Source organism: Oryctolagus cuniculus, chromosome 11 (genome assembly GCF_051225735.1).
Source record: "Oryctolagus cuniculus isolate XC-2025 breed Fujian yellow rabbit chromosome 11, ASM5122573v1, whole genome shotgun sequence".
In the NCBI taxonomy this organism is placed as follows: Eukaryota; Metazoa; Chordata; class Mammalia; order Lagomorpha; family Leporidae; genus Oryctolagus; species Oryctolagus cuniculus.
The window spans coordinates 53,399,708-53,412,703 of record NC_142877.1 but is presented as its reverse complement, the minus strand read 5'-3'; the positions used below and the strand labels follow the sequence as shown (position 1 = coordinate 53,412,703).

Here is a 12,996-nt window from a genome sequence, read left to right as displayed (position 1 = left end):
GAGCACCAGTTTGAGACTTGGCTGCTCCACTTCCGACCCAGCTCCCTGTCAATGTGCCTGGGAAGGCAGCAGAGGATGGCCCAAGTGCTTGGCCCTGCCACCCATGTAAGACCTGAATGGGATTTCCAGGTTCCCAGCTTTGGCTTGGTCCAGCCTCATCCATTGTGGCTACTTGGGGAGTGAACCAGCATATGGACGGTCTCCCTCTCTCTAATTGCTTTAAAAGAAAAAAAAAAAAGACACAACCACGACCAACCATTTAATGTCTGCAAGTGTACTTCACCCTCACAGCTCCCACAGGCCTGGTGAAACCGGCACAAGCGAGCAGTTCCAAAGAAAGCACAGCTCCTCCTTCTAGCCCGAGTGGAAAACCAAGCAGGCCATGGGTCTCTCGATCTGGCGATGCCTGCAAGGGAGGTCTTCCCACAGCACACCTCAGGCCTGCCTGCTCGGGAGACGGGCCCGCAGCTCTACAGGGCTCCCGAGGGCTTCTGTTCTTCCGCAGCCCGGCGCCGCAGGCTGCGCAGCTGCAGGTAGTGGTAGGCCCGGACGCTGCAGAGGTAGCCCCCGTACACAGTGAGCAGCATCATGGAGACGGAGAAGGTCTTGTAGCCAATGTCAGCCAGCTGCTTGGCGCTCGGCATGTCGGCCCCTGCACACACACACCGGGTTTAGTACTGAGGAAGAGGCCTTCGCTGCCCAGCCCCGCCCAGCCCCCTGTTTGAGGCCATCCCCCAACTCCTGCACCCTGGCGGTCTGTCTGCACTCCCACATGACGGCCCCTGCCTGAGGACAGTCTTGTAAAAGGGCCCCAGAAGACAGAGTCTGGGAACTACACAAATTCAGACGGAGATGAAACCTGTGTACAGGACCCGGACACCAGGCTGCACCCACATGCACCTGGGATATTAGCTCGAGGACACCTGGCCTGCCGGGTCTGCGGAGAGATGCAACGCACAGGCCACCAGGGCTGTTCTTAACTGCTACACTGCTTTAAGCATGCATCTGTTTTTTCCCCTTATAGAGAACTAGTAGTGATGGCCAGGGATTAAAAACATTTGCAGGGGCTGGCACTGTGGCACAGTGGGTAAAGCCACCGCCTGCAGCGCCAGCATCCCATATGGGCGCCGGTTCGAGTTCGGCTGCTCCACTTCTGATCCGGCTCTCTGCTGTGGCCTGGGAAAGCAGTGGAAGATGGCCCAAGTCCTTGGGCCCCTGCACCCACGTGGGAGACCCAGAAGAACCCCCTAGCTCTTAGCTTCAGATCGGCCCAACTCCAGCTGTTGCGGCCATTTGGAGAGTGAACCAGAGGACAGAAGATTTCTCTCTCTGCCTCTGCCTCTCTGTAGCTCTGCCTTTCAAATACATAAATCTTTAAAAAAATAAAATTAAAAAAAAACCATTTGCAGTCCATTATTCTAAAAGGAACAAATAAGAGCCTTTCAGTCAAATCTCAATTTGTCCTCCCATCAGAACAATCTTATTCACAGGGGTTAGGTTTCCAAGTTAGCCTTAAAGTAGGTTCAAGCCACAACACAAAAACAGTACCCATGACACTTCTCTATTATTTCAATTATACTTCACCTTCTATAGCATTCATTCCAAGTTCCAAACTCAACACTAAAAACCCTATCCCAAGGGTACAAAGAGACATGGGGTCCCCAGCTAAGCGTTACATCAGAATTGCATGGAGTAAGTTACTTCTAATTTAACTGTTCCCTAGATATTCTGAGTTAGGGAATGTGTTCCTAGGTTCCTGTCTATTGAGGGAATTGAAACCTAAAAACCTGACTGACGTTAGTGAGAATGAGTTTCTTAGAAGTAAAAAATTTGGAAGCAGCTCAGAACTACCCCCTTTAGGGGGTCGCAGGTAGGGGAGAGATAAGCTTCTCAAGAGAGAACCCCAAGAGCTGAGCACCGCTTTGTGAGGGTGGGGACAGCGTAGACTCCACACTGAGCTGAGGCACAGTTTCTTTGAATCATATTCCTGCCATGGAAAGCGACCTCACACAAGGTCAGATGAAGAAAACCCAGTGATGAGAACGGGCTGTATTCAGGTGCCCCGAGGTGTGGACGAGCCCAGGTTGTGTGAGACAGTGAAGAAGGCAAGCCTAGAGAAGACACAACTGTGGCAAACCTGCAGCCTGCGACCTCCCCTCATTTACTCTTTCTCCTCTCATCCCCCTTCCCCTGGCTAACTGCTACCCAGTTACAGGACCACCTCTCGGAGGGGCTGGAACATTCACCAGGCAACAAAGAAACCGGACGGTGCAGCTGACAGAGCCAACAGTGGGACCAAGAACCTCACTCTTCTCCTGTCTAACCCATCCCGAGGTTTCTATTTTCACATTAGCAAGGACTCTTCACGCATCCTGATAAGGGGTACTGGAAACAACACACGTATACACTGTGGTGGAAGTTAAAACAAGATTAATCAACTGAATGGATTAGGAATGGGCAAAGCTGACACTTCTGATCTAGCAATTAAAATGCCTGCATCCCCCTTTGCAGTACTTGGGTTCAATACCCGCCTCCAGCTCCTCATTCCAGCTTCCTAACAACACAGACCCGGAGCCAGCAGTGCTAACTCAAACCTATGGGGTTCCTGCCTCCCACGTGGAAGACTCGCACTGAGTTAACCCTGGCTCCTGGCCGCAGCCGGGCCCTCGGGGACTGATCTGGAGGTAGCAGCATGCTGGCTCGCTCACTCTCTCAAATTAAAAACTCCCACAACAAAAAATAGGCACCTCAGAGTCAGGAAACTGGATTAGGATACTGTTAAAAGAAGCAGGCAAGAAGAGAAGTGGAATGTGTCAGTGCGCGGGGTGGGGTGACGACCGTGTCGGTAGAGGCCACCAGCCCGGTTCAGAACTTGTTCAAGATGCTCAATGCCAGCTGCTGTCCATCGGGCAGATGGAAGCCCAAATCTGGACAAGCCGCTGGGAGAGAGGTTCGGCTTCAACACAGAGGACAAGACCGGTCAGAGAGGCCAAGGGAGCAAGTCTGAAGAAACAATTAGGGAAAGGCGGCAGGTAGGCAATTCCAGAAACATCCGGGGTGGGGCGGGGGAGGGGGCGCTTTTCATTTAGCTACACCCGCTTCCTGACTGAAAAGATCACTGTTGTATTCAGTTACGGCGCTGACGGCGGTGTGCAAAGTTCGGTGTTGTAGAGACTGGTCAGATGGGATCGGCGGGCGGTGCCGATGCCAGGGACAAGCCCAGGGTGGGAAGACAATTTAGTGCGCCGGCAGAGCCCAATCAGCACAGATCCAGTGGGTCTACGACCCCTCAGAAGTTCATCCGCGTCTAGCACTTTTCCAGGAAAAGATGGAATTAGGATCCTAGTAGGATCAACCTTGGAAACAAGGGCAGCTTTTGAGGTGAGCAGAAGACTTGTGGGCGGCCCGCGGCGGCGGAGGGGGCGGAGGCACCCGGGAGCTCGCGGACAGGCTGGGGCGGCTTTAGAAGGGCGAGCGGTGCGGACACCCGCAGAGGCGCGGAGGGAGCTAGAGTGGGAAGCAGCGGACAGGTGGAGCCCGACGGCACAGGCAGGAAGGGTGGCCGGGAAGCCAGCCTCCAAGCCCGCCCCACCGGCCCAAGCGCGCTCGGCCCTCGCGACGGCGTACCTGCGAGCGACGGCTTCCTCGCGCCCCGCCGCCACTTCCGAGCGCGCCGGAACTCAGCACACGGACCCAGACAAGGAAGGACCGGGAGCCCCCGGAACGCCGCAGCTATTGGTGCGAAAGGCGACCCTTTCTCCCGCCCACCCGCCCGGCGTGGCCTCTAGGATTCGGCTCCCGACGTGAGAGACAAGAACGTGCGCCCCGCAGGCCAAGACTCCGCCCACTAGGGGCGGGAGCCCGCCGGCTCGCCTCCGAACTTCCGACTTCCTTGTCAGTCACTCTTACGACGCAGCCTCAACCCAGTCTTCCTGTTGGAGGGACCCGTTGAATCCTGGGGATTGTGGTTCTGCTCCATCGCGAGAGGCTCTCTGGTGGTGATTCTAGTTAGCATGCTCAGTGAGAGCCAGCCAATCCCCAGCCCAAGGTCTGGTGACGTCTCGGGTCGCTAGGTAGATTCTATCGGGCCCAGAGCCGGGAGCGCGCGCCCCCTAGAGCCTGGAGCGGCCCTCTCCCGAGGGCGGAGCTCAGGTAGGGCCCCGGCTGGCACCGCAAAGCCTAGACGGCCGAGGATGCGGCAGGTTGGGCCGTGATCTCGGGTCCCGGGCTGGGTGCCCGCTTTCTGAACGGCGCAGAGGTGGAGGGTACTATTGGTACAGCTGCTCCGGGGCCGGGAGCGGCTGCGATTCCGGAGCAGGGACTCCTTTTTTCACTTTTCCTACCGTGAGAGTGACAACATGCATGCAGTGATACCCCCACGGGCACACACTGCGCCCCGTGCCAGGAGCCACCCGCCCCCCCCCGCTCCCCCCCCCCCCCCCGGCAAGTCCAGTTCCTGGAAAAGCAGCTTCATTCTTTACTGGGTAGACAGGTAGGCCTGATAGGAATGGGGCCGGGTTCACAATTAACCGTGGAGTGAATGAAAGGAGGCAAACGTTTACAGCTGCCTCTGGGGTCCCCACTCTGACCCCACCCCGCCCCCGCTCCTGGCCACGCCTGGGGTGCAAGCTGAGACCCCTGCGGGGTAGAGAAGGAGCCTCAGGCCATGCGGCGCTATTTATAGCTGCGGGCCTAGGCTGCTGACCTGTGACATTCCCCACCTGGAGCAAGGCCAAGTGGCAGGTCGCTCCTCTGCCTCCCTCGCCCTTGCTCTACCCAGACCTCAGCAGTGGGGTGGTTTTAATTTTCTTCCTCTTCCGTCTTCTTCCAAGCTGCTAAGGTGGTGGAATCCCTGAGGCGGGCCTCCTTCCCCAAAGGAGAACTGGTCTTGGAATATCAGGACCGAACCCACGTGGGAGCCTGCTCAGCCTCTGGACCTCCCCCCACCCCACCCCACCCACAGACACACGCCCTCCTCCAGGCGCCGGGGTGCAGCAGAGCAGCTCTGGGGCACCTGAGAGGACAGGGCTGGGGGGGAGGAGGAGACAGGTTGGGTGTGGGGTGTCCCTCTGGGGAGATAAACAGCAGGAGAAGCCCAGCAGACTCCTCCCCCAGCCAGAGCCCGAGGCGTGGGGGCGGGGCACACACAAAGGTCACAGCGATTTGATCCTGCTATGAAATGGTGTAGCTCCGTCAGCACTTTAAGTCCCCGCTCACCAAAGAGGGTGCTGGTAGGGAGGGTGCTGGAAGGCTTCGAAAGGTCATTCAGGGTGTTGAGCAGCTGGCAAAGAACCAGGGACCAGGAAGTCCCCGGGGCGGGGTGGGGGTGGGGGAATGGCAAGCCCCAGGGTCAGAGCCAGCCAGCGTGGCAGGAACTCTGGGGCCAGGACAGCTTTGGGGGTAGGGAGGGAAGACCAGAGGTTTCTGAGGACGCAGATGTTGCTAGGAGAAGCTAGAAGGGCGTTGTTTGAGATCTTTGTATTTTGTGAACAAACACTGAGATCCATTGATATACAGTGTGGGGCCTGGCAGAGAGGGCAGCCAAGGGGCCCCTGGGGCCGCGGGCAGCTCCAAAGCCCAGACTCCGTCCCTGGCTGCCCTTTGCCACATCCCTCGGATGGCTAAGGTACTTCTTTGGCCACTTCACTGGTCTTTCGTGAGGCAGCAACTGGCAGCCCATAGGCCACAGCCCCAAAAGCACGAAGTGGGAGAAAGGCTCCCATCGGGAGAGGGGCAGAGCAGCTCCACTTCGGGCAAGATGTGGTGGCAAGAGGCTGCAGGCTGCACGTCGCTGCCCCCACCCCCCGCCTCCTGTCCTCCAGTGAGGAGCTTATGGGGGGGGGGGGGACTCTGCTCCCTGAGGGGTCCACCCAGTCCATGCAACCTCCAGGCTTATTATCTCTGTTGGAGTAAAGCAGCTGCCTGACCTCGAGGCTGGTCCAGCTCACATGTGTTCTGGATGGTTCTGCAGGCAGCGGATGAATTCTCCCACTGGCTGGCCCTCATAGCACACCTTGTACACAGCCATGAACAAGGGGAACCTGGAGTGGGGAGGGAAAGGCCCCGCTTAGCCTCCTTTTCCAGGGGCCCAACACGCTTGCCCTCCCACCTGGGAGCTCAGACTCAGGGCCCCAATTCCCACCTGTTGAGAATCAGAGCTCTCCCTAGCCCTGGTTTTTAGGGTCAGGTTGCTAACTGCCCTGCCCCCTATCAGGTTGACCTTGGCCTTCAAGGTTTTTTCCAGTTGGGCCACCCACTGAGCCTCAATGCCATCAACTATAAAATGGGGCCAATGTGACAAAACAGAATTAGGTACTACATGGGGCCGGCGCCTTGGCTCACTTGGTTAGTCCGCTGCCTGCAGCGCCGGCATCCCATATGGGTGCCGGGTTCTAGTACAGGTTGCTCCTCTTCCAGTCCAGCTCTCTGCTGTGGCCCAGGAGGGCAGTGGAGGATGGCCCAGGTGCTTGAGCCCCTGCACCCGCATGGGAGACCAGGAGGAAACACCTGGCTCCTGGCTTCAGATCAGCACAGCACGCTGGCTGTAGCGGCCATTTGTGGGGTGAACCAATGGAAGGAAGACCTTTCTCTCTGTCTCTCTCTCTCTCACTGTCTAACTCTGCCTGTCAAAAAAAAAAAAAAGAATTAGGTACTACATAAGGCCCTCTTGGCCGGCTGCTCCCTTTACCAGGAGCCTTAACCCAGAGCAGCCGCATCTCGTGCTGTCTTTTTCTGGGATTCTCTCTTGAGCCACCTCAACTCTGACCTGATCAGCCCAGTCCCACCTCCACCCCCACCCCCCGCTGTCTTTGTGCTAAGCACCCTAGAGTAGAGCCAGCCCTTCTCAGACCCCAGGATAGGATTCAAGGCACAGGGGAGATGGACAAGGTGACGCAGTCCCATTGAGCTTATCCCTCCCGCCCCCCCCCCCCAGAACTGCAGCCCCCAGAGCAAGAGGACAAGGAGGGGAAAGACAAAGGGGAGGCTACCCAGAGGGGTCAGAGCAATGCAGTGTAAAGAGCACTAGACTGGAAGGAGCGGCAGGCCCGTGAGCTGACTGCAAGCTCCGGTCTCTATCTGGAAACGCAAGGTCACGCTTGCCCACTCCACGGAGGGTCGGGCAGGCGCAGGGCGCAGGAATGAAGGGCGGGGAGGTGGCCCTGGCCTGGCCCTCACTCACTTGTCCACCAGGCCCTTGTGCTGGAGGATGCTGTGCAGCTCCCGGGCTGTCTGGGGCCCCTGCAGCTTCTGCCCATTCAGCATCTCTTTCTCCAGCTGCTCGATGGACTGGAAGGGAATGGGATGAGTGAGTGGATGTGGGGGAGGAGCCGTGCCCGGGAGGTGGGGGGGGGGGCAGCTGGGGCTGGGAATGTTTCCAACAGCCTCACGCCTTGTTGAGATGTTCCGGAGCCACCCTCTCGCGAGTGTCTCTGCCTTGATTCCCCACCACCACCACCACCACGGGTCACCCCAGACCCACCTTTCCGGTGCGGGCAAAGGCCTCGGCCACTTTGCGGTTCCGGCCCCCGTAGCAAGTAGTGATGAGGTCAGCAACGCCACAGCTCTCCAAGAAGGTGGCGGGTGACACGGGGCCACTGCAGAAGAGCTTGGCGAAGGCGATCATCTCCATGAGCCCCAACCGGATCACCGCCGCCTTGGTGTTGTCTCCGAAGCCCAGCCCATCACAGAAGCCGGCCCCGACAGCCACTATGTTCTTTCGGGGGGAGTCAGGGACTTGAGTGAGAAGGGAGCCCTCAGCCCTGCCTAGTGCTCCCCACCTCACTGAATAAGTGGGGTACCGTGTGCAGGCCCTGAAATGCTTTCATGCCCCCCATGTTCCCACTGGCTACACCTGCATTCTAAGCCCTGGCCCCAGATCCACCCCCCAAGGAGTCTTTGAAAGCCACTCTCCTCCGGCTGTTCCTCTCACCCATGACCATTCTATCGTGTAGCCCTCATGTCCACAGGGGTCGGGATGCAGAATTCTGCCTGGGAGTGGGGGGTCTTGCACTTGCACCTGGTCATTAACCTGGGTGTCTCCTCTTCCCCCTCTGGGACCACCCTGTGCAGTTCCAGAGATGGGGCTATGCCTCAGGGGGTTCTAGGAGGGGAAGAAAGAGGGGGCTCTAGTCTCTGACAGTCTGAGTGGCCCTGGCTTTGCTTCTGTAGTGCGTAGTGGGGAAAGAGCCGGAGCTTGGAGCTGCAGCAACTTTGTAGAGCTCAGCCAGGTCTGTCCTGGGTCCCTCTCCCCACCCTAGGGCTGCCCCTGGGCCCCCTCTCACCTTTAAAGCCCCACAGATCTCCACCGTGTCCACCTCCTCCACCACCGTGATCCGGAAATTGGGCGTCTGCATCAGTTCTTTGAGGAGCTGTCCCTGGGCCTGGTCCTTGCAGCCTAAGGTCGGGAGAGGGCAGGACTGGAGACGGGTTGGGGTGGTGGGGACTCTTTCCTCCTACACCTGCCCCCAACAGGACCTGCAGCCCCTTCCCCAGTGTCCCAACCCTGCCTCACCTCTTACATTTGGGTCCTCCTTGTCCTACCTCAGGGCTAAGCAGGGCTGGAGGGAAGGGTGGGGAGCGGAAGTGAGCCGCGTGGTGTGTGTGGGTGGAGGCTCTCACCAATGGTGGTCTCACAGAACTTCTCATCAGCCACCTCGCTGGCGATGTTGGCACCCATCAGCACGCTCATCGGGATGCCCAGATGCTCCCCAATCACTTCAGAGATGAGTTTCAGCCCTTTGGGGCCCTCGTCCACCCCCTGAGTACAGGATGGAGCTCAGGCCAGGTCCCCTTTATGCCCAACCGAGGGCTTCCCAGCCGGAAGCCCTATCGCTCCCACCAGTGGCCCTCGCACGTCTGCCCCGTTCCAACCCAGCTGGCTATGAGAAAGGATTGGACTGTGCAAAAGGAACCCTTCCACGCCCCCTCAGCCAACGCTCCCCTCTACAGCCCCTCCCAGCTGCCCAAACCCAATGCCCACCCAGATCAGGCCCCCTCATCTCTCCCCACCCCTTTACTCCCATTCTGCCTCCAGAATTCCCCCACATTACCTGCCCCAAACCAATCCCACATCCACTTCCCAAGCAAGCCCCACCTCCCGCAGCAGCCCCAGTCCTGACCGCTTCCCTGCACCTCCCCAAGGCCCAGGTCCTCCTCTGTCCAGGCAACATTTGGCCCACTTCCGCCAGCCACTCCTCTCCTGGCTTCACTCACCTTGAGCCCCCACAACAGCCACACCCTCCCCCAACCACAGAGAGGCGTCCCTGGCACCTTGATCAGAGAAATGCCGATGGCGTTGGCCTTCAAGTGGCCCTTGATCTGGTCACAGATCTTGCCGATGAACTGATGGGGCACCACGAAGATCAGGATGTCGGCATCAGCTGCAGCCTTGACCACATCTGGGACGGCCACCTGTGGGGTGAGCCAGGTGCTCAGGGGCCTGGTGAACCTCTCCTAGTCCCCCCAGGGGGACCCCAAACAGGACATCGAGGAGCCAATGAGAAAGGCCGGCAGGGGAGAAGGGAGGATGGTTTGGGGCTGAATCTGGAAGGAATGAACTTGGAGGCATAGGAGAGAGATTGTGTCCCCTGCCCCCAGCTGTCACTTCTCTTTTAGCTGCCCTGGGGTCCTGAGGATTCCTGGTAACCTCCTCCGAGCACCTGCCTTGCCCTTGGCCATGGGTCAGCGAGAGAGGCCAAAGACAGCCTGAACTTGGCAGGAGGAAGAGGCCAAGTGAGATTTCATCACTCTGTTCTTCAGGGCCCTCTTCTGGGAAGGGGGACTCCCCCTTTTCGCAAGGGAGGAGAGAGCCACATGGATTTGACCAACGACCACAAGTCCAAGGAGCAGCTTCCCAGGCTGTTAATAACCGGGTGAATGAGTAACAGGGTTAGAGCCTGGGGCAGGCAATGTCCAGGACCCCAAGTCTGAGAGCCTGAGAGCCAGGCCTCAGTTGCTGGGGAAACAGACTCCGTTGTGGGGGGCTGTGCCCAGAGCAGCCCTCCTAAGGTGCTTCCCAAGTACAGCTGGCACCAGTCAGGGGCCCTGGGTGAGAAGGGTCCCTCCCTCTCGCAGGGTGTGGGGCTTACCACGTTCGGGGGCAGCTTGTGCCCTGGGAGGTATTTGACATTCTCGTGCTGCGTGTTGATGATCTCTGTCAGCTTTTTGCCACCGATGTCTTCCTCAAACACCCACATGGTCACTCGCGGGTCGAACTGTGCCAGCTGGGCCGCATTGCCACCCACGATCTTGGCAATGGCTGAGCCCCTGGCAGGAAGAGTACAGCAAAGTGGAGGAGTGGCAGCAGGCAGCGGTGGCGGGGCGGGGGGAGGGATGTGGGGGCACAACAGTGGGGGCTGAGGTGTCGCCCCACCTCAGGGCCTCACAGCAGCCCACCCAGCCCATTGCTTCCCAGCTTCCTTGTCACCCCCCATTCCCGTGGCAAGTATGTCCCCAGTGACCTGGCAGTGGAAAGGGCCTCCAGTCTTGGCTGCAGGAGGGGGCCAGCCTGCTGATCTCGCAGGCCCTAAACCTGAACAGCTTTTTAGGCAGGAGAAGGGCCCTGGAGACCCCTTCTTGCAGCTGCAGCGGGCAGGTGCAGCTGCCCAACCGGTGTAGCGCAGCCAGGTCTGTCCCGTGCATGCAGGCACAGATCACAGCAGGGGTCGGCCCGGGGCCTGAGAGCGTTTCCTACGCACTTGCTCGCCTCCTGCCCACCCAGCCTCTCTCTCCCTGGCCTGGCCCCTGTGGCCTTGGGGGAAGGCCGGCCCTGCCCGTTTCCCTGACAGAGCTGCTCACCAATTGCCGGAGCCTACAATGCAGACTTTCTTGCCAGCCATGGTGCCGCTTCTCTGCCTGAGCCGGCTGGGTGCAGGCTGGAGCATTTAACTCCGCCACACGTGGGTGCAGCCAAGCCCCGCCCCCCAGGGTGGGTGGGGAGGCTGGCGCCCAGGGAGAGAGGGTATGGCTGAGCCAGGGAAAAGGGAGAAAAGGGTAGAGACAGGTGGGGAACGGGAATGGGGTATGGACTGGCGCTGCCTGCCCTCCGGGTGCCAGCTGACGGTCCTGGCAAGCTTCTTCCCTGGGCTCCAGCGGGTTTCCCGCCCCCTCCCTGTGTGGGTCTTGCTAGTCTGCCAAGCAGTAGTCCAGATAAGGAGTAGGTGACTGCCCCTCCTCCTTTCTGTCCCCAGCCCTGAAGAAAACCGTATTTAGCCCTAGTAGCTTTCTATCCAAGGCACGGCCGCTCCGTCCCTCCTGCACACACGCCACATACCCTTGCAGGAGCCCCAAAAGCAGCTCTGGTTTTTCCCTCTCGTAGCCTCCCGTGAGCTCCCTGCAGGACCCCGGGGGAGGTCGGGGCCTGCTCTGGGGGCAGCCCAGCCCCAGGATCAGAAGAGACCCAAGGAGTCTGAGACAAGGCCATCTTGGTGACCCACAGTGACTACGGCCGTCTTCTCGGGGACTTGCCAGTGGGGCTCTCATGTCACAGCCCCCACCAGAGCATTTTCTATGAAGGGAGTGGTGGTGAGAGGTCAGATTTCAAAGGGAACCCTTCTGATGCCAAGTGGCCCACAGCTCTCCTTTGGCAGACCCTGGGCTGGAGGACAGGCCAGAGAAGCAGCCAGAGCAGGGCTGTCACAGTTGTCATTGGGAGGCCTTGGGCTTCCACACTGTACACTCCCTCAGGTTAACCGCCAGTTTGCAGGCGCTGGGGCAGGCGTAATTGAGAGCAAGCTCAGCCCAGTGTGTGCATTTGGGAGAAGTCATTCAGAGTTCAGGGTTCTCTGTGGCCCACAGCCACATGCGTGATAGGGGGAGGAGCTGTGGTCTCCAGGCCGACCTGGAGTGAAGCAAGAGGCTCCCAGCTGGCCGTCGGTGCTCCTTGGCCCAGAGGACAGACAGCACCCACCACACTCACACGTGCTGGACTCCTGGCTTGGCAGTCGGCAGAGTGGGCGTTGCCATCCCCCTAGACGGCCACTGGCCGCCAACAGTGAGAACTGGTTTAAAGGGGAATCTGGGTGCAAGCACTAGGCAGGAGGTAAGGATTGGGAAGAAACGGTTTGCTAAATCCCAGAGAATGCCGGGAAAAGTCTCCCACACTCTCCTGCCATGGCCAGGAAGTTCCCACCAGGGGAACATACATGAAAGTAACAGTTGGAGGTTTTCCTTAGGAAACGTCCTATGCCTCCCACACACCGCTCGTGTACTGCACTGGCATGGAGCTAAGGCCACCAGTGCCAGGCCACCAGCTGAGAGCTCCGATTGTGGGGACGGGAGAGAAAGGATGTCTCTGTCCCTGGCACATGTGACATGAGTCCCTGTGAAAGGGCATTTACGCAACAAATAACAGCAAACAACCGCTTCTACCTCTAATCATGGTAGGCAGTGTGCAAAGAACTTGCTCACTTAGGTCGGAATAAAGAGGGTGCAGGGCTCAGAACAGGGCACTGCAGGAAGCTGTCCATGACTGCTAGAGCGCTTTTCCCAAGAGCCAACTCTAGACTATTTGAAATTAGAAATTCACCGGCCACTCTGACACGTGTAATTTGCCTGGGTAAAAACAGAAGCCAGGAGGCTGGCGCTGTGGCATGGCGGGTAAAGCCACTGCCTGCAGTGCCAGCTTCCCATATGAGCACTGGTTCGAGTCCCGGCTGCTCCATTTCCCATCCAGCTCTCTGCTGTGGCCTGGGAAAACAGAAGATGGCCCAAGTCCTTGGGCCCCTGCACCTCCGGAAGAAGCTCTTGGCTCCTAATTGGGATTGGTTCAACTCAGGCTATTGCAGCCATTTAGGGAGTAAACCAGTGGATGGAAGATCTCTCTGACTCTGTAACTCTTTCAAATAAATAAATCGTTAAAAAATAAATAAATAAGGCCGGCGCCGTGGCTCAATAGGCTAATCCTCCACCTTTCGGCGCCGGCACACCGGGTTCTAGTCCCGGTCGGGGCGCCGGATTCTGTCCCGGTTGCCCCTCTTCCAGGCCAGCTCTCTGCTA

The 12,996-nt window shown here is 58.7% G+C and overlaps 2 protein-coding genes across 4 annotated transcripts; both read right to left on the bottom strand.

Moving 5' to 3' along the window:
* Window positions 1-246: 246 nt before the first annotated feature.
* On the bottom strand, window positions 247-3,687 carry COX14 (cytochrome c oxidase assembly factor COX14). The gene is made up of 2 exons (XM_089308314.1): window positions 3,628-3,687; window positions 247-652 (listed from the first exon to the last, which is right to left on the bottom strand). Exon 2 carries the CDS (start codon window positions 642-644, stop codon window positions 471-473), a length of 174 nt encoding a protein of 57 aa, XP_089164440.1. The 5' UTR covers window positions 645-652; window positions 3,628-3,687; the 3' UTR covers window positions 247-470.
* On the bottom strand, window positions 247-11,081 carry GPD1 (glycerol-3-phosphate dehydrogenase 1). Of its 3 annotated transcripts, XM_051846267.3 has the most exons (9): window positions 10,798-10,856; window positions 10,089-10,266; window positions 9,271-9,411; window positions 8,620-8,758; window positions 8,283-8,395; window positions 7,481-7,714; window positions 7,181-7,287; window positions 5,928-6,041; window positions 247-652 (listed from the first exon to the last, which is right to left on the bottom strand). In XM_051846267.3, the coding sequence occupies exons 1-8, from the start codon at window positions 10,836-10,838 to the stop codon at window positions 5,945-5,947; spliced, it is 1,050 nt and encodes a 349-aa protein (XP_051702227.2). In that variant the 5' UTR covers window positions 10,839-10,856; the 3' UTR covers window positions 247-652; window positions 5,928-5,944. The 3 variants fall into 3 exon arrangements, 1 of the variants encoding a protein (XP_051702227.2); XR_016216722.1 differs by lacking the exon at window positions 247-652 and having other exon boundaries at window positions 5,464-6,041; window positions 8,283-8,417; window positions 8,513-8,758; window positions 10,798-11,081; XR_016216723.1 differs by lacking the exon at window positions 247-652 and having other exon boundaries at window positions 5,464-6,041; window positions 8,283-8,417; window positions 8,542-8,758; window positions 10,798-11,081.
* Window positions 11,082-12,996: the final 1,915 nt, after the last annotated feature.

Excerpts from the sequence above, each read along its gene's own strand:
- COX14 (XM_089308314.1), bottom strand. The coding sequence starts at position 644 with ATGCCGAGCGCCAAGCAGCTGGCTGACATTGGCTACAAGACCTTCTCC.
- GPD1 (XM_051846267.3), bottom strand. The coding sequence starts at position 10,838 with ATGGCTGGCAAGAAAGTCTGCATTGTAGGCTCCGGCAATTG. Across the intron at positions 8,396-8,619 it reads GTTCTGTGAGACCACCATTG|GCTGCAAGGACCAGGCCCAG; the intron begins GTGAGAGCCTCC and ends TCCCGACCTTAG. Across the intron at positions 7,288-7,480 it reads CCTTTGCCCGCACCGGAAAG|TCCATCGAGCAGCTGGAGAA; the intron begins GTGGGTCTGGGG and ends ATTCCCTTCCAG.